The sequence below is a fragment of the Salvelinus namaycush genome, chromosome 19 (genome assembly GCF_016432855.1).
Source record: "Salvelinus namaycush isolate Seneca chromosome 19, SaNama_1.0, whole genome shotgun sequence".
NCBI lineage: Eukaryota > Metazoa > Chordata > Actinopteri > Salmoniformes > Salmonidae > Salvelinus > Salvelinus namaycush.
In genome coordinates this window covers 17622217-17648029 of record NC_052325.1, presented here as the reverse complement: position 1 = coordinate 17648029, position 25813 = coordinate 17622217, and the positions used below count along the sequence as shown (strand labels likewise).

The 25813-nt window shown below is 44.3% G+C and overlaps 1 protein-coding gene across 1 annotated transcript in view; it reads right to left on the bottom strand.

Annotated features, from left to right (window-relative positions):
* LOC120063919 (coiled-coil domain-containing protein 141-like) overlaps window positions 1-7498 on the bottom strand; it is a 44388-nt gene extending 36890 nt beyond the window's left edge. Inside the window, exons 1-3 of the mRNA XM_039014231.1 lie at window positions 7394-7498; window positions 4902-5024; window positions 1189-1380 (exon numbers count right to left, since the gene is read on the bottom strand). Coding sequence (XP_038870159.1) covers window positions 1189-1380; window positions 4902-5024; window positions 7394-7498 — 420 coding nt within the window. The remainder of the gene's footprint in view (window positions 1-1188; window positions 1381-4901; window positions 5025-7393) is intronic.
* Between the last annotated feature and the right edge of the window lie 18315 nt (window positions 7499-25813).

The following is a 25813-nucleotide window of genomic DNA, read 5'->3' as shown; positions in this document are numbered from 1 at the left end:
ATAGTTAGACAAAAGTGAAGGAGGTGGAGGAAGACAGCATGAATCTATCTGTATAGTTAGACAAAAGTCAAGGAGGTGGAGGAAGACAGCATGAATCTATCTGTATAGTTAGACAACAGTGTAATTTATCCTAGTATGAGCTCTGTGTTTGCACATTTATTCATAGAGATCTCCAAAGGCTTCGTACATTCACAATCGATTTAATAAAGAAGTAAAACATTGAAAAAGGAACACTGTTTGGTCAGTGATGAAACATGTAAAAGGACAGACAGTACAAACAGTTCTGCTATTTGTTTAATTCTCAGTCACATCCACAGTGAGGTTATCCAGGGGGAACCATCTGCTTCCTTTATCTTTCACACTTCCGCTCATCATGTTTCATAATCATCACACCAACTCTAATGTGTCTGCTTTATGTGGCAGCACCCAGGGTGGATAGCCGTTAGAGCCTGGTTAAATTACAGCACATAGGCCTACAATATCACAAAACGCTCTTGTTCTGAGGCACTGTCTGTGGACTGATGGCATGGAAACTGCACCATTGTGACACATTGGCAGTAAATTCCCCTGATATCTAATTTCAGTACAAACAGACCCTTCTCAGTTACAATGTTATCTAGTGGAAAAAAACATATATCTTTATTTTCCAGTACGTAGACACAAATGCTAACAAAGCTGATAAAACAATGAGCTGTTTTCTTTTGTCTTTTGAAGCAAACTTCAGAGGAGGAAACAGACGCACTGTAACAACACAGTAATAACAAAACAACAACACTGGATTCTGTGTTGATAGCTATCATGCCATTTTATATTTCCTCCAACAAACAAAATAATGAAAAACAAACTTTCCATTTCAGATCCACAGAACTGGTTGAAATTCCACTTTGTAACAGGCTTAGTCAATGAAAACCCCTGTGGCATAGCCTACATGTACATGAACTGTAAAACAGCTCTGATCTGTTAGGGTCTATGTCTGGTCTATGTATGCTCCATGTGTGTTCTATGTAGCTATAGTGTAGCTATAACGGTCTGTTTATTAGCCTGGCCAATACATCAAGTGCCCCGTCAAAGAACTCGAGGCCAGGTGTAGCAGTGACCAGCACTTCTCTAGCAGTGAGCTCAGGGTCTATGTATGGTCTATGTATGGTCTATGTAGCTAGAACATTTCCTTTCTGTTAGCCTACCTACCTCGAGAGCCCTGTCGAAGAACTCTGAGGCCAGGTGTAGCAGCGACCGGCGCTTCTCTAGCAGTGAGATCAGGGTTCTCCAGGCGTCGCTCAGCGAGACAGCCATGGCCTCATACACCTCCCCTTCATCTTCCTTCTCCTCTGCCGTCCTGTCTGCCTCCTCCAGCAAGGCCCACACGCCTGCCTCATGTTTCTGGAAAGAGAAAAGTCTCTAAAATATACGGTACCTAGTTCATTCAAGTATCTTCTCTGCATTATACAGGCCTCCTTTTTTGGATATACACTCATGTTTCTGACACAAAGGAGGCATTCTGTTTAGAGCACTGCCTTATTTTAAAAATTGCATTACCATATACTTGCATGTAAATCAACATTGTAAATGGACCGTTTTTTTTTGCCGGCTACATTCTTATTAGCACACTGCCTTACAATAGGCTGGCACCAATATGTACATACAGTGAGCTCCAAAAGTATTGGGACAGTGACACATTTTTTGTTGTTTTGGTTCTGTACCCCATCACTTCGGATTTTATGATACAATGATTATGTGCAGACTGTCAGCTTTCATTTAAGGGTATTTTAATCCATATCGGGTGAACCATTTAGAAATTATAGCACTTTTTGTGTATTGTCCCCCCATTTTAGGGGACCAAACGTTTTGAAACAAATTCACTTCTGTACTAAATCAGTAAAAAGTTAAGTATTTGGTCCAATATTCATAGGGTGCAATGACTACATCAAGCTTGTGACTCTACAAATTTATTGGATACATTTTCTGTTTATTTTGATTGTGTTTCAGATTATTTTGTGCCCAATAGAAATGAATGGAAATTCATGAATTGTGTCACTTTTCACTTTTATTGAATACAATATGCTTCTAAACACTTCTAAATTCATGTGGATGCTACCATGATTACGGATAATTCTGAATGAATCATGAATAATGATGAATGATACATTTACAGAGGCATAAATATCATACTCACAAAAAAAATTCTAACCTCCCCTGTTATTGTAATGGTGAGAGGGTTAGCATGTCTTGGGGGTATGATATTTGTGCGTCTGTAACTTTATCACTCATCATTATTCATGATTCATTCAGGACTAGCCGTAATAATAGTAGCATCCACATTAATGTAGAAGTGTTTAGAAACATATTCTATTTTCATTTACAATAAAAGTCTGTCTGCACGTTCACCTCATAGTCATTGTATCAATTCAAATCCAAAGCGCTGGAGTACAGAGCCAAAACAATTTTAAAAATTGTCACTGTCCCAATACTTTTGGAGGTCACTGTATATTACACGGTCGTTGAGTACAATACTGACATTCTCTGATGAGGACACGTTGTTTTAAAAACATAAAATTACCATATACTTGCATGTAAATCAACATTGTTAATGGAGCAATTCATTGACATTTTGTTCAATTGCACTATTGTAAGATACACATTTGAAATGTTCAAAGCCTTGCTATGTGATTGCTGCTAGTAAGCTGAATTAAAAGCCGTGAATAAACCAAGGACACGGTGCATTTGGATGCAAATCTTTTTTGGATTGTTTTTGTGATAAAATCTCTCTTTAATTAGAGGGGTTGTTCAGGGGTTTAAATCTGTAGTTACTCTGATGTCTTAATGGAAAATTACATTTTACTCATTTAGCAGACGCTCTTATCCAGAGCTACCTACAGGAGCTTAGGGGTAAGTGCCTTGCTCAAGGGCACATCGACAGATGTTCTACCTAGTCGGCTCGGGGATTCAAACCAGCGACATTCCGGTTGCTGGCCCAATGCTCTTAACCGCTATGCTGCCGGAACGTTTACATTAATAATATCAATTGTTCACATGCTTATGCCAATAATATCATACTTGTATAAAATAAGATGTAACATGCTCAGCACTCAGACATAACTAACTTCTGACAGTAGGTGGCAACAGTAATGAATGGCCTGGATCTAAATAGCCATTGTCTATAACAAGGCTGGGGGAAAAAGCTTTGAGTGAAAATAATATAAATCAACGTTGAAACGGCTGCTATGAACATTCCACCTTCCACCGAGGCAATGAAAGTGACTGAAGTAGTTTCATGTTCCATCTCTGAGACAAGAAAAGCATTGATGGTGTCTCAACGAGATATAGTCAAACAAGGCCGGTGTTGTGCCGAAAATCTCCCACCTTCCAGAATCCCCCCCCCTCACGTGAACGCGCACAAACTCAATTCTTCATTGCTGCGACTTGCTTGCTAATTGATATTTCTGATCACGTTAGGCTGTATTTAATTAAATTATTTATGTCGGTTTGATGGCAGGGGAGGCCCTAGTAATGTCTGCAGTTTTCGGTTTGGCAATTTGCTTCAAGTGTATTAGTCTATAAATAAATCTCTTTGCCAAAATTTGTCATCGCTCCCATGTCTTATTCGACTAGTAGTTGTTCTGAAATGATTATTGCCTATATTTTACTCCCTCCTCTATGTTTAATATAACACACATACAATAATTATTCATTTCGGTTGCCTATCCTGACATGAAGTTTGTTCTACAGAAAGTATTTGACTCTGATGTGTGCCACAGAAAGCATTTCACTCTAGCCACAACATCGCTATCAGCAAATATGATTGGAGAAATTTACTATCCTACTAGCGTACAGTCACTGCTCTGCCTGTCCCGTCCTTTCTACCCGCCTCGCTCTGTTTGCTCTGCCGCCCCCTTCTGTTGAGTTTTTCGCTTAAATAATAAGTGACATTATATAACTAATATTATCATTGGGTAGCTCATCCTCATGGCCCACCATGGTCTCATTAGAATATATGTCAAATAGTGACATATCAATAATAGAATAGTGTAGTTCGTTTGTAGATGGACCAAGGCGCAGCGAATGTAGAGTTCCACATAATTTATTAAAGAAGTGAAACTATAGCAAAGACAAAACAATAAACAAACAAATCGTGACTACAACTCCAAACAATATCCCATAACACACAGGTGGAAAAATGCTACTTAAGTATGATCCCCAATCAGAGACAATGGTGGCCAGCTGCCTCTAATTGGGAATCATACCAAAACACCAACATAGAAAAAACAAACTAGAACCCCACATAGAAAATATAAACTAGACTAAATCCCTAGTCACGCCCTGACCTACTCTACCATAGAAAATAAAGGCTTCCGTGACAAGAATAGTGTAGTTATATGTTGACATAATGTCAAAATTGTGACATATCAATAATAGAATAGTGTATTTATACATCACCTGAGCTGTTATATTAGTTATAGGAATGAAGAAGAAATACTACAACGAGAATGAGGCAGAGAATGTACATATTTTCTTATTATTTTTTGGGCTAATCTCTGCAACTCCTCAATGGGCTCAGGAGAGGTGAAGGTTGAATCATGTGTCCTCCAAAACATGGCCGCCTACTTCTTAGTACACTGCTTGCTTAACTCGGATGTCAGCCGCACCAACGTGACGGAGGAAACACCGTTTGTCTGACGACCGGAGTCAGCTTGCAGGCGTCCTGCCCTGTCACAAGAGCACAATGAGCTAAGAAAACCCTCCCCTACCCCGGACCAATTGTGCACCATCCTACGGGAATCCTGGTCGGTGGGATCGAACCCCAGGCTGTAGTGGCACCTCTGCACTGCGGTGCAGTGCTTTTGACCACTGCACCACCCAGGACCCCCCCTAGTGGTGACATCTATTTCCAATGAGAGGATTACCTTGAGTTTGATCAGGAGCTGCTCGTGTTCATGCAGTAGTTTCTTGGTTTCATCCTGGTTGCTGCCGATCTCCAGCAGGTTGGGATTGGCTTCAGTCAACTGCAGCTGCACCAGTGACTCACACTACAAAACACAGTGTTTGTTTTCTCAATTTTGCTGTCAGTACATATTTAAGCAATACGGCACGTCGGGGGTTTGTGGTATATGGCCAATATACCACAGCTATGAGCTGTTCTTATGCATGAGGAGTGCCTGGATACAGCCCTTAGCCGTGGTATATTGGCCATATACCACAAACCCCCGATGTGCCTTATTGCTATTATAAACTGGTTACCAACGTAATTAGAGCAGTAAAAATAAAATGTTTTGTCATACCGTGGTATACGGACTGATATACCACAGCTATCAGCCAATCAGCATTCAGGGCTTGAATCAACCTGTTTATAATTATTACTATACTTTAAGAGTAAACGGCTGTCTGTATCCATTGGAACAATCTTTGATACTAAGTATCAAAGAGACTCAAAGTTAGACCAGCAGGAAGCCGAGGTCGGTTTGTGTTTCCCTGCCAAGGCCATGTAACATGTTGTTTATGATCTGACTGCGATCAGGGCAGGTTGGTGTAATATTATACCTGTGGACACCCACATGGTCCTTCTGTGAATTTCACAGTGTGTAAACAGAGTATGGAAATGTTGTCCTCAACGTGGGGCTCCTTTTCCAATATATTGTGCTGTCCCGGGAACACAATTAGTGTGTTTGCGTCCCAAATGGCACCCTATTCCCTATATAGTGCACTACTTTTCACCAGAGCTCTATGGACCCTGTTCAAAAGTAGTGCACTATATAGAGAATAGGGTGTCATTTGGGACACACCCCAAGACAATGTCAAGCCATTAAACTGAGGTATTCCTTTAATGTAATGACTTACTGATACCGCTCTGGGTGACAAACATTAACTTAAAGCCAAGCTTTTCGTTGAAGTGTCACCCTGAGCGTAAAAAGCACCAACAGCTGTTGCTGTAGCCTATATGACAGTATTACTACATAATGCCTGTATATATTTGGAAAGACGGTACAGTAATTGATTTGTCAATGACAACCGTGGTTGTAACAGCTACAAAGTGTTCATACTAGGCAGTGTGAGGATCACCAACAACTGTTAAACTATATTACAAGATGTATACATAGTGTCACACTCATTACAGTAGCCTGTTGTTTCAGATGTAAGGAAACTTTCACTGAGACAATAATTCATATGTCAATGACAACGGTGGTTAGTTATGTGGTTACAGCCACAGAGTGTGCATGGGCACTGTAACTGTGACGGTGCTGGAGGTGGAGATTAGGCCTATTTCCTACTCTGCATGCTTTGCCCTTTAATCATTGCATGCCTTAGATTGCAGCCGTGGCAGTCACTTTAAAGGGGACTCAGGGAACTCAGGGGAACACCGTTACCATTACCCCCTCACGACCAAAATTGGTCAGCAAAATTGGCGCCAAAGGATACAACAGAGGACAACAAACATATCTCTCTTAAAACAAAACATAGGCTTTTCCTTCTCTAGTAGGAATATTAATTAATACTTGAAAACAATCTCCTTTCTGTGTTTTATCATATCTAATATCTTGTACATTTGAACTTTCCCACGTATTTACCATGTATTTACCATGTATTTGACTGCCATGTGGTAAAAGAATAACTTAGAACAGTAAACTTGAAAAAAAAGACCTACCTAATGTCAGTTGTCTTATTATCACTACTGTGGGAAAGCCCTGCAGGGCCGCCTACATGTTGAGATGTACGGCGTTAGTATGTGAGGCATTGAGATAAGCCTGCTGGTTTGGCTGGGAGCTAGTCCTATAAGCATAATGGACAAACAGAGAGAGCTATTGACATCCCAGGACACTAGCTTTAACAATGTGGACTATGCAAGCTTGTGACATCATTGACAACATTAAATGCTTTTCTCTGGTTGTGTCTCAAATGGCTATATTCCCTATATACTGTAGGCTAGCGCACTACTTTTGACCAGACCCAGATAAGTAGTGCACTATGAAGGGAATAGGGTGCCATTTGGGAAAGATCCTTTAATAGCAGCAGCACTTTGGAAAGAAAGAGATCGATGGATGATCACTGTGAGGTCAGTGTCTATCAGATTCAGACAGATCAATAATCTATTTTGACAGGCACTGATTCATTACCAGTCTTTGTTGTTATATAGACATAACACTATAGTAATATTAGACAACATTTCTGTTAAAAATGCTTGGAAAGATTGATTTTCTCCATCTCCATCACTGTGGAGTGAACGGCCATTTCTAACCAAAAAAGAGTTCTGAGACATATATCTAAGCACTTCTGTTCTGTTCACCTGACATATCAACAAACTGAAAAATAATACAAGGACTGAAATACGCTTAAAAAGACAACTAAAGACAGCCTAAGCAACCCAAAGACACAACTGAAGAACATTTTAGGAGTTTGGTACCTTGAACACAGTAACAATAATCTGAGAATCGCCAGCCTGCACGGCGATAGTGCTTATTGTTGTTGTCGCAGCAGGTTGACCTCCAGTGTCACTTTCGTTGGACATTGTCTCCCCCGTCCAAACTTAACTTCATAAAGTATAAGATGAGCTTTACAGACCCTACTGTCCACTCTCTTCTCTCTGGATCCTGCAAATCTTAGTCTCTGTCCTGTTCTCTCATTTCAGTCTCTGGGTGCTTCCAAACTCAACAGTCCTTCAATATTTCCTTTGAAGATAGAGTGACCAAGCAAAAAACGGCAGTAGAGAGACCCCTCTGTCCCCTCATCCAACAGGCGCAAAAACAATCCAGTTGGAAGGTGTATGTTTCAGCAGCGGTGTTATATCCCCCTTCCAGTCCCTCCAGTCCCACAGCCGAGCCACAGCACAACAGATCAGAGCCACTAGCATCAACGTACTGACTGAAGCTCAACAAGCAGGAGACACAGAGCAGAGTGAAGTTGACAGGGCAGAACACGGCTGGCCAGTGTGTTAAAAATAGAACTATCCACTAGGATTATCACACTGTGCTGTGCTGGAAGCCATTTGACACACCCCTAGTTTGGTGGGTCCGCTCCACTCTGGTCTATCTGCACAACCCTCCCCTCTCCCTGCCTGCCTCTCTCACAGTCCCACTCGGCCACTCTTTATCCTCTCCTGCCTCCCTCATACACAGACTAGGAATGCATGATATATCGGTGAACATATAGGAATCGGATTCCGATATGTTCACCGATATATCGTGCATTCCTAGTCTGTGTATGAGGGAGGCATTAGCTAAAAATGCCAACATCGGTATCGACCGATGTCTAGTTTAACGCCGATGTGCAAAACCGATGTCAAAGCTGACGTGCATACCTATATAATCTAGGTACATGACTTAATGACAATCTAGAGGAAAAAGAAACGCACACCAATTTAGGCGAGGTGCTGGCTAACGGAGTGGAAAACTTGAAAATAAAGGAGAGCTGCTCAGAGAGCTCAGATGCAAAAATGTAATGTCCAACGCTTCAACAGGCAAGCTGTCTTCATCTGGGTATAATCACAAACACTGCAGGGTGACTAGTTTATATAGTGTCAAAAGACACACACAGGTGTCTGTAATCATGGCCAAGTATGGCCTAATATCATTGGTTAATTCACAAATATTAAAATGACATACAAAGAACAATATACAAAAAACCAATGGATTGCATACGGTCATAGATTCAATTTAGACTACATAAGCCTACAAACAATTACAATGGCAAATTCACAATAATCACAAGAATGGCTTCAGATCAAAGTCTACGTTGAGACCGAAGGGAGCAAGGGTCTTTAAGTTAAAGATCCAGGCAGCATCTCGTTTTAACAATAAATGATCAAGGTCACCCCCTCTCCTAGGGAGGGAGACATGTTCGATGCCAATATAACGCAGAGACGAAATCGAGTGGTTTGCTTCCAAAAAGTGGGCCGCAACTGGGTAAGTCGTTTTTGCACCTGATGGTGCTACGATGCTCTGAGATACATACTTTTAATTCGTGCTTTGTTTTATCCACATAATTTTTACCACAAGGACAAGTTATAAGATAAATAACTGCCTTAGTGGAGCACGTGATAACACCTTTGATTGGGAACCGTTTCCCTGTTTGGGGGTGTTTGAAGGATCTATATTTATAAGTGCCATTGCATTGAGCACAGTTACACTTGTAATTTCCATCCAGTAATGACGCCACATAATATTTTGCGCTACACGTGCAACACAGCATTCCTAACCTAGCCCACGTCTGCTGTGTGGATCGAGCAGTCAACAAGTCGAGCAGTCATTTGAAAGAGCAATAAAATTTCAGCGAGACAGCTCAAAAGGAAAAATCCATTAAAGCCAAGATACTGGAATTCATTGCCCTTGACAATCAACTGTTCTCTGTCGTGTGTGATGTTGGCTTTCGCCGACTGGTCGAGCACCGGTACACACTACCAAGTGCGCTATTTTTCAGATGTTGCCCTACCGGAGTTACACAGTAATAGCATCACAACGTACATACTATGGAACGCCGTTTGGGTCTTTGCGTGTCAAAAAAGATACAGTAGCACTGTCAAAGCTGTACAAAAAGTCTGCAAACAAGCAAACAAGGCCATGAACGATGTGTTTTCAATACCGCGTTGGTAATAATAATTTCTTTGACCGCAACTTCTTGGGTAGCTAGCGTTAGCTTGGTACCTAGCTAGCACCAATACAACCAGCCTGAAAACAATGACCAGTAGAATCTGCAGTCATTTTCATTATTCTTAGCAATGTCAACGCTGGGCCAATTGTGCACCGCCCTATGGGACTCCCAATTACGGCCGGATGTGATACAGCCTGGATTTGAACCATGGACTGTAGTGACGCCTCTTGCACTGAGATGCAGTGCCTTAGACCGCTGCGTCCATGTGTGTGTTAACTATTTAACTGTACTAGAATGCTTAAAAGGCTGCTAAAATGTTTAATATCGGCTTTATTGGCAAGGAAAATATTGGATATCGGTATCGGCCAAAAATGTCATATCGGTGCATCACTAACACAGACAACACCACATAGGCACCAGTCTATCCATGGAATATCATATTGGTAGGCCTATCTATCTTCCAATAGAAGGGAAAATACCCTGTGAGTTGTCATAGCTGGATAGATTTTTATCTTGCTTCTCTTGGTCTGTGAATAAGTTTTACCATTGGTGTCCTCTCTACGTGACTGTGAGTCGCTTTAGATAAAGGCGTCTGCTAAATCGCATTTATTATTATACTATTACAGACAAAAGCCAAGCACACTTCACACTGGTATGCTGCACTAGTGTTTAAGTATATTTTAAGAGAGAGAAAAGGCTACACTCTCACTGGCTGACTGCTTCTATTTAACACTACCTTGCCTGGCTGGCTAGATACCCCCTTTAGGCACAGGCAATACTTATAACAATAAGTAATTCAAAAAGCCAAATTTTGTCACGCCCTGATCTGTTTCACCTGTCTTTGTGCTCGTCTCCACCCCCTCCATGTGTCGCCCATCTTCCCCATTATCCCCTGTGTACTTATACCTGGGTTCTCTGTTTGTCTGTTGCCAGTTCGCCTTGTTAGTCAAGTCAACCACCTTTTCTCTCAGCTCCTGCTTTTCCCCAGTCTCTCTTTTATCACCCTCCTGGTTTTGACTCTTGCCTGTCCTGACTCTGAGCCCGCCTGCCTGACCACTCTGACACCCCCTGACCCTGACTACCGTCCTGTACCTTTGCCTCTACTCTGGATTACCGACCTCTGCCTGACCTAACCCTGAGCCTGCCTGCCGTCCTGTACCTTTGCCCCACTACTCTGGATTATCTACCCCTGCCTGCCTTGACCTGTCGTTTGCCTGCCCCTTTTGCTGTAATAAACATTGTTACTTCAACACAGTCTGCATTTGGGTCTTACCTTCAAACCTGATATATTTGGCCACTCTCTCAAACACAGAACATGTCTGTATTATTTATTTTGAGGAAACTTACATTCTTTAGAGACGTTTTATTTAAAATTCCTCTTGGTTGTTTTAAAATATCCCTTTCCCTTTGGGGAACAAGCCAGTGTGTCAGAGAGCTAGAGGAGTTAGTATTGTCCTAATGAGAATCAGCTCTTTATTCCCTGACTACAGCACAATGGCAGGAAAAGAGAGAGAGAGAGCAAGAGAGACATGGAGAAAGCGAGAGAGAGATATTTCCCTCAGATTACACAGATCCACAAAGAATTCGAAAACAAACCCAATTTTGATCAACTCCGATATCTACTGGGTGAAATACCACAGTGTGCCATCACAGCAGCAAGATTTGTGACGTGTTGCCACAAGAAAAGGGCAACTGTATATAGACATAATATGACATTTGAAATGTCTTTATTCTTTTGGAACTTCTGTGAGTGTAATGTTTACTGTAAATTTGTATTGTTTATTTCACTGTTGTTTATTATCTAGTTCACTTGCTTTGGCAATGTTAACATATGTTTCCCATGCCAATAAAGCCCTTAAATTGAATTGAAATTGAGAGAGAGAGAGAGATAGGGGGAGAGAGATTCTGATACAGTAGGAAAACAGCAGGGGAACACAAACAGACCTCAGCTTCCCAACTGTGATGAGTCTCTTTGATAGTTAGTAGTACATCAATAGATCCAATAGTGAGAGGTATGTGTTACTCTCCTAAGGTGCAGTGACATATATATACTCTAAACTGGAGGAAGAAACAAACAAACAACAAACACAATATATATGAGTGTGTCTGTGTGTGCATATGTTGTGGGTATGTGTGTGTGTGTGTGTGTGTGTGTGTGTGTGTGTGTGTGTGTGTGTGTGTGTGTGTGTGTGTGTGTGTGTGTGTGTGTGTGTGTGTGTGTGTGTGTGTGTGTGTGTGTGTGTGTGTGTGTGTGTGTGTGTGTGTGTGTGTGTGTGTGTAAATGATATAGCCTACTGTAAGGCCAACAGTGGCCCATTGTTATCATGGGCCTCAGGATACCAGAGATCACCGAGGTCACTTCATATCAAATCAACAACTTTTATAACAACACAGCACACATTTTTCTGTGTAGACAAGATACAAAACTTCCAAGAAACTTCTCAGTGTACAGTACAACTACTTGAATCATCTACCCATCTTACTAGTATGTCGTGCGTAGAAACATGATTTGATATATTTGACAAGATGCAAAATGTCACAAATGTCCACAAAGTACAGTTATAATGTGCAATATATATTTTTTAACTATTTTGCATAGAAGGAGGGTGTCAAACGGATCTGTTTCACCTGTCTTTGTGCTTGTCTCCACCCACCTCCAGGTGTCGCCCATCTTCCCCTTTATCCCAAGTGTAATTATACCTGTGTTCTCCGTTTGTCTGTTGCCAGTTCGTTTTGTTTCGTCAAGCCTACCAGCTGTTTTCCCGTGCTCCTGTCTTTCTCTAGTTCCTGTTTTCCCGGTTTTGACCATTCTGCCTGCCCTGACCTGACTGCCGTTCTGTACCTTGTCACACCACCCTGGATTACTGACCTCTGCCTACCCTGACCCTGACTGCCGTTCTCTACCTTTCGAACTCTGCTCTGGATTACTGACCTCTGCATGCCCTTAACCTGTCGTTTGCCTGCCCCCCTGTTTTTGTAATAAACTTTTGTTACTTCGAAACTGTCTACATCTGGGTCTTCTCTTGAGCCTTGACAGAGGAGCTTAGATAGAAGGCATGCCAAGGCTAAAGGACTGAGAGCTGACTGTCTGTAATGGGCAGCACTGTGGAGGAGGTGAATAATCAAACTGGGTTTCATACTGGGTATAAATGCTCCATCAACTAGAGAATAAAACCACTGTTCAGTATTTACAGTTGAAATCGGAAGTTAACATACACCTTAGCCAAATACATTTAAACTCAGTTTTTCACAATTCCTGACATTTAATCCTAGTAAAAATTCCCTGTCTATGGTGAGTTAGGATCACCACTTTATTTTAAGAATGTGAAATGTCAGAATAATAGTAGAGAGAATGATTTATTTCAGCTTTAATTTTGTTCATCGCATTCCCAGTGGGTCAGAAGTTTACATACACTCAATTAGTATTTGGTAGCATTGCCGTCAAGTTGTTTAACTTGGGTCAAACGTTTCGGGTAGCCTTCCACAAGCTTCCCACAATAAGTTGGGTGAATTTTGGCCCATTCCTCCTGGCAGAGCTGGTGTAACTGAGTCAGGTTTGTAGGACTCCTTGCTCGCACATGCTTTTTCAGTTCTGCCCACAAATGTTCTATAGGATTGAGGTCAGGGCTTTGTGATGGCCACTCCAATACTTTGACTTCGTTGTCCTTAAGCCATTTTGCCACAACTTTGGAAGTATGCTTGGGGTCATTGTCCATTTGGAAGACCCATTTATGACCAAGCTTTAACTTCCGGACTGATGTCTTGAGATGTTCCTTCAATATATCCACATCATTTTCCATCCTCATAATGCCATCTATTTTGTGAAGTGCACCAGTCCCTCCTGCAGCAAAGCACCCCCACAACATGATGCTGCCACCCCTGTGCTTCAAGGTTGGGATGGTGTTCTTCGGCTTGCAAGCCTCCCCCCTTTTCCTCTAAACATAACGATGGTCATTATGGCCAAACAGTTCTATTTTTGTTTCTTCAGACCAGAGGACATGTCTCTAAAAAGAACGATCTTTGTACCCATGTACAGTTGCAAACCGTAGTCTGGCTTTTTTTATGGCGGTTTTGGAGCAGTGGCTTCTTCCTTGCTGAGCGGCCTTTTGTTCCGGTTTCCTCCAGCATCTTCACAATGTCCTTTGCTGTTGTTCTGGGATTGATTTTCACTTTTTGCACCAAGTACGTACATTTTTAGGAGACAGAACACATCTCCTTCCTGAGCGGTATGACGGTTGCGTGGTCCCATGGTGTTTATACTTGTGTATTATTGTTTGTACAGAAGAACGTGGTACCTTCAGGCGTTTGGAAATTGCTCCCATGGATGAACCGGACTTGTGGAGGTCTACAATTTTCTTTCTGAGGTCTTGGCTGATTTCTTTTGACTTTCCCATGATGTCAAGCAAAGAGGCACTGAGTTTGAAGGTAGGCCTTGAAATACATCCACAGGTTCACCTATAATTGACTCAAATTATGTCAATTAGCCTATTAGAAGCTTCTAAAGCCATGACATCATTTTCTGGAACTTTCCAAGCTGTTTAAAGGCACGGTCAACTTAGTGTATGTAAACTTCTGACCCACTGGAATTGAGATACAGTGAAATAATCTGTCTGTAAACAATTGTTGGAAGAATTACTTGTGTCATGCACAAAGTAGATGTCCTAACAGACTTGCCAAAACTATAGTTTGTTCACAAGAAATGTGTGGAGTGGTTGAAAAACTATTTTTAAAGATTCCAACCTAAGTGTATGTAAACTTCCGACTTCAACTGTACATTGCGGGACGTCACTGTGTGTGTGTGTATGTGCCACTGCCAAACAACAGTGCCTGACACAGATACTTAAGGGAAGACATTTGTGTGAAACGTAGCCTACTCAAAGGCATGCCAGGGAACCTGAAGTCCAAAGAAGTGTTGTAATTGTTAACAGGACTACTTGGATCTGCATGTCATGCTTAACCAATGACACTACACTCAGTCCTGGGTTCAAATAGGCTACTAATTGAAATCTACAAATATTTTTAGCATTTTCCTGCCGGGTGTGCCAGATTTTGGGATCTCCGGGGGTGCAAGACAAGGGTTTGCAAAGCAACAAGCAAGCTCAATCAACCACAGCTAAAATGTTTTTCATTATTTCAAATAGTATTTGAACCCAGGTCTGTCATGGACTAGTGTTGCGGGCAGGCGGCAGCTGTTAGAGAAGTTAAAGAAACAGCTGAGAAAGTAAGACACTGCGAGATCAGCCGAGTCGGGGGCACACATACACACACACACAGACACACATACATACACACACACACACACACACACACACACACAGACAGACACAGAGACACACAGACAGATCAATCAAGTTGAGCAGACACACAACAAATCAGCCGATTTGGGCATAGCCCAGGACAGACTGAGAGGACCTGGAAGGCCCCACTCACCCCACCCAGCCATCTGCTGGGGTCTCCTGATAATTCTGTCCCAGCTACCATCTCTCTGAGCAGCCCAAAAGGCACCATATTCCCTTTAGGGGCCTGGTCAATAGTAGTGCACTATAAAGGGGATATGTCATCATTTGGGACGCAAAATCTGAGCAGCCCGTTCCAGCTGAGAGAAATCAGAGAGGGTTAAATATAGCCTCACCATCAGCTTCATGTCATTATAAGCATTGAGAACAGCTACAGCAACATCTATCACCTTCAAGATTTAAAAGCTACTGGGTTGGATGGATTCAAACATTGTAACTTAATTAACAGTATCACCATCACCCCCATGTGGTGGAATATTAGTTTGTTGTGTGTTACAAAGCTCACTTTGAATGTTTACACCTTTGATGTCTGAAAATAAATAGGCCTATTTGTTTATTAGAAAGTGTCTCTTTGTTTCTATAATAGTTACTATGGCTTCACAAAATAACAATATACATGAACAAGAGAAGACCTAGTAGTCCAAAAGCCACCAAAAAACCCTACTCCCTCTGCTGGTTCACAGATGAAGCTAAGCAGCCAGGGCCTGCCCTGCACCTAGATTTGGTACACAACATAGGGAGTCTGTGTGTTGGTTGGACTCCTTGAGTCCCCTGGACTCCCTATTGGCTGCCGGTGTTGTGCCGAAAATCTCCCCCCTGCCTGTGAACGCGCACACACTCAATTCTTCATTGCTGCGGCTTGCTTGCTAGTTAAGATTTCTGCTCTCCACTCCGTTGTCAGTTTAGCCTACATTTCACTGATCTTGTAACGTCCTGACCAGAGTTCTTATGTGTTTTGCTTGTTTAGTGTTGGTCAGGACGTGAGCTGGGTGGGAATTCTATGTTGTGTGTCTAGTTCGTCTGTTTCTATGTTCAGCCTGATATGGTTCTCAATCAGAGACAGCTGTCAATCGTTGTCCCTGATTGAGAATCATATATAGGTGGCTTGTTTTGTGTTGGGGATTGTGGGTGGTTGTTTCCTGTCTCTGTGTTTGTGTTCTGCACCAGCTAGGACTGTGACGGTATGTTCTTTTGTTATTTTGTATAGTGTTTTTGTTTTGTCCATTAAATTCATTATGTCAAATTACCACGCTGCACATTGGTCCTCTGATCCTTCTCGCCTCTCCTCATCTGAGGAGGAGGAGGAAGTAGACTGCCGTTACAGAACCAACCACCAAACCCGGATCAAGCAGCGTGAGAACGGGCAGCAGCGACAGCAGCAGCGGTACCAGGAGGAATGGTCATGGGAGCAAATATTGAACGGAGAAGGACCCTGGGCTAAGGTTGGAGAATATCGCCGCTCTCGGGAAGAGATGGAGGCAGCTAAAGCCCAGGAGCGGTGGTATGAGGAGGCAGCACGGAAGCGTGGCTGGAAGCCCGTGAAGAAACCCCAAACATTTCTTGGGGGGGGGGGGGGGGCTAAAGGGTAGTGTGGCGAAGGTAGGTAGGAAACCTGCGCCCACTTCCCATGCTTACCGTGGAGAGCGGGAGTACGGGCAGACACCGTGTTATGCGGAAGAGCGCACGGTGTCTCCTGTACGGGTGCATAGCCCGGTGCGGGTTATTCCACCTCCCCGCACTGGGCGGGCTAGAGTGAGCATTGAGCCAAGTGCCATGAAGCCGGCTCTACATATCTGGCCTCCAGTACGTCTCCTCGGGCCGGTGTACATGGCACCAGCCTTACGCATGGTGTCCCCGGTTCGCCAACACAGCCCAGTGCGGGTTATTCCACCTCCCCGCACTGGACGGGCTACGGGGAGCATGCAACCAGGTAAGGTTGGGCAGGCTCAGTGCTCAAGGGAGTCAGTACGCCTGCACGGTCCGGTATATCCGGCGCTACCTTCCCGCTCCAGCCCAGTACCACCAGTGCCTACACCACGCACCAGGCGTCCAGTGCGTCTCCAGAGCCCTGTTCCTCCTCCACGCACTCTCCCTGTGGTGCGTGTCTCCAGCCCAGTACCTCCAGTTCCGGCACGACGCACCAAGCCTCCTGTGCGTCTCCAGAGCCCTGTACGCACTGTTCCTTCTCCCCGCACTCGCCCTGAGGTGCGTGCCCTCAGCCCAGTACCACCAGTGCCGGTACCACGCACCAGGCCTATAGTGCGCATCGAGAGTCCAGTGTGCCCTGTTCCTGCTCCCCGCACTAGCCTTGAGGTGCGTGTCTCCAGTCCGGTACCACCAGTTCCGGCACCACGCACCAGGCCTACTGTGCGCCTCAGCGGGTCAGAGTCGGCCGTCTGCCCAACGCCGCCTGCACTGCTCGTCTGTCCAGCGCCGTCTGAGCTGCCTGCCTGCCCAGCGCCGTCTGAACTGCCTGCACTGCTCGTCTGCTCAACGCCGCCTGCACTGCTCGTCTGTCCAGCGCCGTCTGAGCTGCCTGCCTGCCCAGCGCCGTCTGAACTGCCTGCACTGCTCGTCTGCTCAACGCCGCCTGCACTGCCTGCCTGCCCAGCGCCGTCTGAGCTGCCTGCCTGCCCAGCACCATCTGAGCCATCCGTCTGCCCAGCGCCGTCTGAGCCATCCGTCTGCCCAGCGCCGTCTGAGCCATCCGTCTGCCCAGCGCCGTCTGAGCCATCCGTCTGCCCAGCGCCGTCTGAGCCATCCGTCTGCCCAGCGCCGTCTGAGCCATCCGTCTGCCCAGCGCTGTCTGAGCCATCCGTCTGCCCAGCGCCGTCTGAGCCATCCGTCTGCCCAGCGCCGTCTGAGCCATCTGTCTGCCCAGCGCCATCTGAGCCATCTGTCTGCCTAGCGCCATCTGAGCCATCTGTCTGCCCAGCGCCATCTGAGCCATCCGTCTGCCACGAGCCATTAGAGCCGCCCGTCTGTCCCGAGCCATTAGAGCCGTCCGTCAGTCAGGAGCCGCTAGAGCCGTCCGTCAGTCAGGAGCTGCCAGAGCCGCCAGCCAGTCAGGAGCTGCCAGAGACGCCAGCCAGTCAGGAGCTGCCAGAGACGCCAGCCAGTCAGGAGCTGCCAGAGACGCCAGCCAGTCAGGAGCTGCCAGAGCCGCCAGCCAGTCAGGAGCTGCCAGAGCCGCCAGCCAGTCAGGAGCTGCCAGAGCCGCCAGCCAGTCAGGAGCTGCCAGAGCCGCCAGCCAGTCAGGAGCTGCCAGAGCCGCCAGACAGTCAGGAGCTGCCAGAGCCTCCAGACAGTCAGGAGCTGCCAGAGCCGCCAGCCAGTCAGGAGCTGCCAGAGCTGCCCTACAGTCATGAGCTGCCCTATAGTCATGACCTGCCCTACAGTCATGAGCTGCCCTACAGTCATGAGCTGCCCTACAGTCATGAGCTGCCCTACAGTCATGAGCTGCCCTCCAGTCATGAGCTGCCCTCCAGTCATGAGCTGCCCTCCAGTCATGAGCTGCCCTCCAGTCATGAGCTGCCCTCCAGTCCGGAGCTGCCACCCAGTCCGGAGCTGCCACCCAGTCCGGAGCTGCCACTCAGTCCGGAGCTGCCACTCAGTCCGGAGCTGCCACTCAGTCCGGAGCTGCCATTCAGTCCGGAGCTGCCATTCGTCCTGAGCTGCCTCTCTGTCCTGAGTTGCCCCTCTGTCCTGAGCTACCTCTCTGTCCTGAGCTACCTCTCTGTCCTGAGCTACCTCTCTGTCCTGAGCTACCTCCTAAATCATGTGGGGGCCTTGGGGAGGATTCTTAGGCCAAGGTCGTGGGCGAGGGTCGCCACTCAAAGGACGCTAAGGAGGGGGACAAAGACAGTGGTGGAGTGGTGTCCTCGTCCACCGCCGGAGCCGCCACCGCGGACAGATGCCCACCCAGACCCTCCCCTTGAGTTTTAGGGGTGCGTTCGGAGTCCGCACCTCAGGGGGGGGGTACTGTAACGTCCTGACCAGAGTTCTTATGTGTTTTGCTTGTTTAGTGTTGGTCAGGACGTGAGCTGGGTGGGAATTCTATGTTGTGTGTCTAGTTCGTCTGTTTCTATGTTCAGCCTGATATGGTTCTCAATCAGAGACAGCTGTCAATCGTTGTCCCTGATTGAGAATCATATATAGGTGGCTTGTTTTGTGTTGGGGATTGTGGGTGGTTGTTTCCTGTCTCTGTGTTTGTGTTCTGCACCAGCTAGGACTGTGACGGTATGTTCTTTTGTTATTTTGTATAGTGTTTTTTGTTTTGTCCATTAAATTCATTATGTCAAATTACCACGCTGCACATTGGTCCTCTGATCCTTCTCGCCTCTCCTCATCTGAGGAGGAGGAGGAAGTAGACTGCCGTTACAGATCTTAGTAGCAGAAAACATTTTTTATTTGTGTCGTTCAAGGCAGCTGTCAATTTGGCTATTTGTTTCAAGTGTATTAGTCTATAAATAAATCTCTTTGTCAATGTGTCATCTCTCCCATGTCTTACTCGACTAGTAGTTGTTCTGAAATGTTTATTGTTTGCCTACATTTTACTCCCTCTATGTTTAATATAACACACATACATTAATTATTAATGTCGGTTGCCTATCCTGACGTGAAGTTAGTTCTATAGAAAGTATTTGACTCTAGTGACAAAATTAAGGAAATTAGAAGGGGGGGGTTTGGCAAGGCTATTTTGTTGCCTACTGAACCCCCCCCCCATCATTTTGGTAACTCATGTTGACCAGTAGTGTGTGCCACAGAAAGTATTTGACTCTAGCCACACAATTAAGGAAATTAGAGGGGGGGGGCTATTTTCTTGCCTGCCGAATTCTCTCCCCCCCCCCCCTTCTCCTTTTCTTAATTTTGTCACTAGAGTCAAATACTTTCTGTGGCACACATCAGAGTCAAATACTTTCTATAGAACAAACTTCACTCAGGATAGGCAACCAGGTTTGTTCTATAGAAAGTAACCGAAAGCAACCGAAACCGAAATTAATAATTAACGTATGTGTGTTATATTAAACATAGAGGAGGGAGTAAAATGTAGGAAAACAATAAACATTTCAGAACAACTACTAGTCGAGTAAGACATGTGAGAGATAACGAATTTTGGCAAAGAGATTTATTTATAGACTAATACACTTGAAACAAATAGCCAAACCGAAAACTGCAGATATTACTAGTGCCTCCCCCGCGATCAAACCAGCATAAACATTAAATTAAATGAAACGCAGCCTAACGTGATCATTGACAGCTGCCTTGAAGGACATAAAAAATGATTCCCCCGTGATCAAACCACCATAAAAATAAAATGAAACGCAGCCTAACGTGATCATTGACAGCTGCCTTGAAGGACACACAAAAAAATGCTTTCTGCTACTAAGATCAGTGAAATGTAGGCTAAACTGACAACGGAGTGAAGAGCAGAAATCTTAACTAGCAGGCAAATCGCAGCAATGAAGAATTGAGTGTGTGCGCGTTCACGTGAGGTGGGGGCTTCTGGCAGGCGGGAGAATTTCGGCAAAACCCCGGAACATAATTACAAATCAATCAATCAATCAATCAAGTTTATTTTATATAGCCCTTCGTACATCAGCTAATATCTCGAAGTGCTGTACAGAAACCCAGCCTAAAACCCCAAACAGCTAGTAATGCAGGTGTAGAAGCACGGTGGCTAGGAAAAACTCCCTAGAAAGGCCAAAACCTAGGAAGAAACCTAGAGAGGAACCAGGCTATGAGGGGTGGCCAGTCCTCTTCTGGCTGTGCCGGGTGGAGATTATAACAGAACTATGCCAAGATGTTCAAAAATGTTCATAAGTGACAAGCATGGTCAAATAATAATCATGAATAATTTTCAGTTGGCTTTTCATAGCCGATCATTAAGAGTTGAAAAACAACAGGTCTGGGACAGGTGGCGGTTCCATAACCGCAGGCAGAATAGTTGAAACTGGAATAGCAGCAAGGCCAGGCGGACTGGGGACAGCAAGGAGTCACCACGGCCGGTAGTCCCGACGTATGGTCCTAGGGCTCAGGTCCTCCGAGAGAAAGAAAGAGAGAAGGAGAAAATTAGAGAGAGCCAAGATTTTCAAAATGTTCATAAATGACAAGCATGGTCAAATAATAATCAGGAATAAATCTCAGTTGGCTTTTCATAGCCGATCATTAAGAGTTGAAAACAGCAGGTCTGGGACAGGTAGGGGTTCCATAACCGCAGGCATAACAGTTGAAACTGGAATAGCAGCAAGGCCAGGCGGACTGGGGACAGCAAGGAGTCACCACGGCCGGTAGTCCCGACGTATGGTCCTAGGGCTCAGGTCCTCCGAGAGAAAGAAAGAGAGAAGGAGAAAATTAGAGAGAGCCAAGATTTTCAAAATGTTCATAAATGACAAGCGTGGTCAAATAATAATCAGGAATAAATCTCAGTTGGCTTTTCATAGCCGATCATTAAGAGTTGAAAACAGCAGGTCTGGGACAGGTAGGGGTTCCGTAACCGCAGGCAGAACAGTTGAAACTGGAATAGCAGCAAGACCAGGCGGACTGGGGACAGCAAGGAGTCATCATGCCCGGTAGTCCTGACGTATGGTCCTAGGGCTCAGGTTCTCAGAGAGAGAAAGAGAGAACGAGAGAATTAGAGAGAGCATACTTAAATTCACACAGGACACTGGATAAGACAGGAGAAGTACTCCAGGCATAACCAACTGACCCTAGCCCCCCGACACAAACTACTGCAGCATAAATACTGGAGGCTGAGACAGGAGCGATCAGGAGACACTGTGGCCCCATCCGAAGAAACCCCCGGACAGGGCCAAACAGGAAGGATATAACCCCACCCACTTTGCCAAAGCACAGCCCCCGCACCACTAGAGGGATATCTTCAACCACCAACTTACAATCCTGAGACAAGGCCGAGTATAGCCCACAAAGGTCTCCACCACAGCACAAACCAAGGGGGGGCGCCAACCCAGACAGGAAGATCACGTCAGTAACTCAACCCACTCAAGTGACGCACCCCTCCTAGGGACGGCATGAAAGAGCACCAGTAAGCCAGTGACTCAGCCCCTGTAATAGGGTTAGAGGCAGAGAATCCCAGTGGAGAGAGGGGAACCGGCCTGGCAGAGACAGCAAGGGCGGTTCGTTGCTCCAGAGCCTTTCCGTTCACCTTCACACTCCTGGGCCAGACTACACTCAATCATATGACCTACTGAAGAGATAAGTCTTCAGTAAAGACTTAAAGGTTGAGACCGAGTCTGCGTCTCTCACATGGGTAGGCAGACTGTTCCATAAAAATGGAGATCTATAGGAGAAAGCCCTGCCTCCCGCTGTTTGCTTAGAAATTCTAGGGACAATTAGGAGGCCTGCGTCTTGTGACCGTAGCGTACGTATTGGTATGTACGGCAGGACCAACTCGGAAAGATAGGTAGGAGCAAGCCCATGTAACGCTTTATAGGTTAACAGTAAAACCTTGAAATCAGCCCTTGCCTTAACAGGAAGCCAGTGTAGGGAAGCTAGCACTGGAGTAATATGATCAAATTTCTTGGTTCTAGTCAGGATTCTAGCAGCCGTATTTAGCACTAACTGAAGTTTATTTAGTGCTTTATCCGGGTAGCCGGAAAGTAGAGCATTGCAGTAGTCTAACCTAGAAGTAACAAATGCATGGATTAATTTTTCTGCATCATTTTTGGACAGAAAATTTCTGATTTTTGCAATGTTACGTAGATGGAAAAAAGCTGTCCTTGAAACAGTCTTGATATGTTCGTCAAAAGAGAGATCAGGGTCAAGAGTAACGCCGAGGTCCTTCACAGTTTTATTTGAGACGACTTTACAACCATCAAGATGAATTGTCAGATTTAACAGAAGATCTCTTTGTTTCTTGGGACCTAGAACAAGCATCTCTGTTTTGTCCGAGTTTAAAAGTAGAAAGTTTTCAGCCATCCACTTCCTTATGTCTGAAACACAGGCTTCTAGCGAGGGCAATTTTGGGGCTTCACCATGTTTCATTGAAATGTACAGCTGTGTGTCATCCGCATAGCAGTGAAAGTTAACATTATGTTTTCGAATAACATCCCCAAGAGGTAAAATATATAGTGAAAACAATAGTGGTCCTAAAACGGAACCTTGAGGAACACCGAAATGTACAGTTGATTTGTCAGAGGACAGACCATTCACAGAGACAAACTGATATCTTTCCGACAGGTAAGATCTAAACCAGGCCAGAACTTGTCCGTGTAGACCAATTTGGGTTTCCAGTCTCTCCAAAAGAATGTGGTGATCGATGGTGTCAAAGGCAGCACTAAGGTCTAGTAGCACGAGGACAGATGCAGAGCCTCGGTCTGACGCCATTAAAAGGTCATTTACCACCTTCACAAGTGCAGTCTCAGTGCTATGATGGGGTCTAAAACCAGACTGAAGCATTTCGTATACATTGTTTGTCTTCAGAAAGGCAGTGAGTTGCTGCGCAACAGCTTTTTCTAAAATTTTTGAGAGGAATGGAAGATTCGATATAGGCCGATAGTTTTTTATATTTTCCGGGTCAAGGTTTGGCTTTTTCAAGAGAGGCTTTATCACTGCCACTTTTAGTGAGTTTGGTACACATCCGGTGGATAGAGAGCTGTTTATTATGTTCAACATAGGAGGGCCAAGCACAGGAAGCAGCTCTTTCAGTAGTTTAGTAGGAATAGGATCCAGTATGCAGCTTGAAGGTTTAGAGGCCATGATCATTTTCATCATTGTGTCAAGAGATATAGTACTAAAACACTTAAGTGTCTCTCCCGATCCCAGGCCCTGGCAGAGCTGTGCAGATCCAGGACAGCTAAGCCCTGGAGGAATACGCAGATTCAAAGAGGAGTCCGTAATTTGCTTTCTAATGGTCATGATCTTTTCCTCAAAGAAGTTCATGAATTTATTACTGCTGAAGTGAAAGCCATCCTCTCTTGGGGAATGCTGCTTTTTAGTTAGCTTTGCAACAGTATCAAAAAGAAATTTTGGATTGTTCTTATTTTCCTCGATTAAGTTGGAAAAGTAGGATGATCGAGCAGCAGTGAGGGCTCTTCGGTACTGCACGGTACTGTCTTTCCAAGCTAGTCGGAAGACTTCCAGTTTGGTGTGGCGCCATTTCCGTTCCAATTTCCTGGAAGCTTGCTTCAAAGCTCGGGTATTTTCTGTATACCAGGGAGCTAGTTTCTTATGACAAATGTTTTTCGTTTTTAGGGGTGCAACTGCATCTAGGGTATTGCGCAAGGTTAAATTGAGTTCCTCAGTTAAGTGGTTAACTGATTTTTGTCCTCTGACGTCCTTGGGTAGGCAGAAGGAGTCTGGAAGGGCATCAAGGAATTTTTGTGTTGTCTGAGAATTTATAGCACGACTTTTGATGCTCCTTGGTTGGGGTCTGAGCAGATTATACACAGTATACACAAATAATGTGTATACTGCAAATTCACCGCAAGAAGCACAAATATCATATTTCACTAAAACATAATATATTTCTTTAAATGCTTACATTTGTATGAGATCAGATGTGTCTCTGTATTGAGTGGGAATACTTGGGAACAGACATCCAAAATTAAAATCACTTGGAGCTGATTTGGTGTTTATACGGTCTTTTATGTCCAACAATGAAAATGCGGGCCGACAGTTAGGGAGCTCTGGCCTAGATCCACAAATACAACTTTCAAACACACCCTTAAATACTGAAGAAGCATTTATAATAAATAAGCAATATTGCTTCTTTTCAATGGCCCAACATTACAGCAACCATATCTTTCGCAGTTTTGCCCTAGGCTCTGAAGATAAGCAGGCTACGGGCCTGCACCGTTCTAGCGGATTAGAACATCATCTGGAAATACAGTATATGGATGCTAGGCTACTGAATGAAGTCGTGTTGCTGGGACATTTACAAAAAGCAATACTGAACAACTCCAGTGTTCTGATACCTTGAAAGTTGTGTTTGTAGTGGAATGGTTAGAAAACTAAAGATGATATGAAAGTTTTGAAGATGACTCACGATGTGTGTATTTCCCTTCTATCGTTGTGTGAACTGCTGACTCCCAGACTTCCAGGAAAGCGAACGCTGATAAATTCAGGAGTTTGCGCGCCAAATTGTCATTTTGGGTTAAGGGGTGTATTCATTGTTTAAATATAAATGCTAAAGTTTATGCAAATGTATATTATGTCTTTGTTTTGAGTAACGTGTTAATTGTTTACCATTGTAATGTGTAATGTCGAATAGCATTTCATTTGAAGTGAATTACCAATGACTGTTGAGAATTTACCGATAAAGGTGTGAATGGTTTATTCCAAATTAGTGAAGGTTCTTTTATGATGCCCATACTCTTTATTCACGAGGAGCTGTTCTTGAGGTAACATGTTTTTGCATAGCTCAGTCTAATCTGCACCACCCAGCGGCTACTGTGAGTACACACCTTGAAGATTTGTGAATGCGTGGCTGCTTTATTGAAACCCTAAAAATATCCTATTTAATCTGACAACTGGGCAGCTTTATTGAAAACCTTAAAATATCCTATTTAATATGACAACAACCGGTAAATTTAAGTTATTCTATAAAATAAGCTTTTCATCAGGGCCAAATTACCGAAAGGGCACGCAGAGGGGCCCCCCAACCAATTTCTATTTATTTTGTCAAAATGTGTATAATTGCAGGAACTACAGAATTGTCTCAATATCATGGCATTTATTTTTTGAATAGGATATTAGCTTTAAAACTGCAACATTTTCTCTCAGCTTCATGACAAAAATGTGTGAAATTGCCCCAGGGCCCCAAATGCGGTAGTCCAGTCCTGCTTTTCATGATGTGTCAAATGAAATTGAAGCCTGAAGTCATATCTTGTGTATGTGTACGAGACAACATTGTCTTGTAAGACTATGCTTATGAATCAAAAGACAAATAACTTCATTATCTCCAAGAAATCTTTAAAATG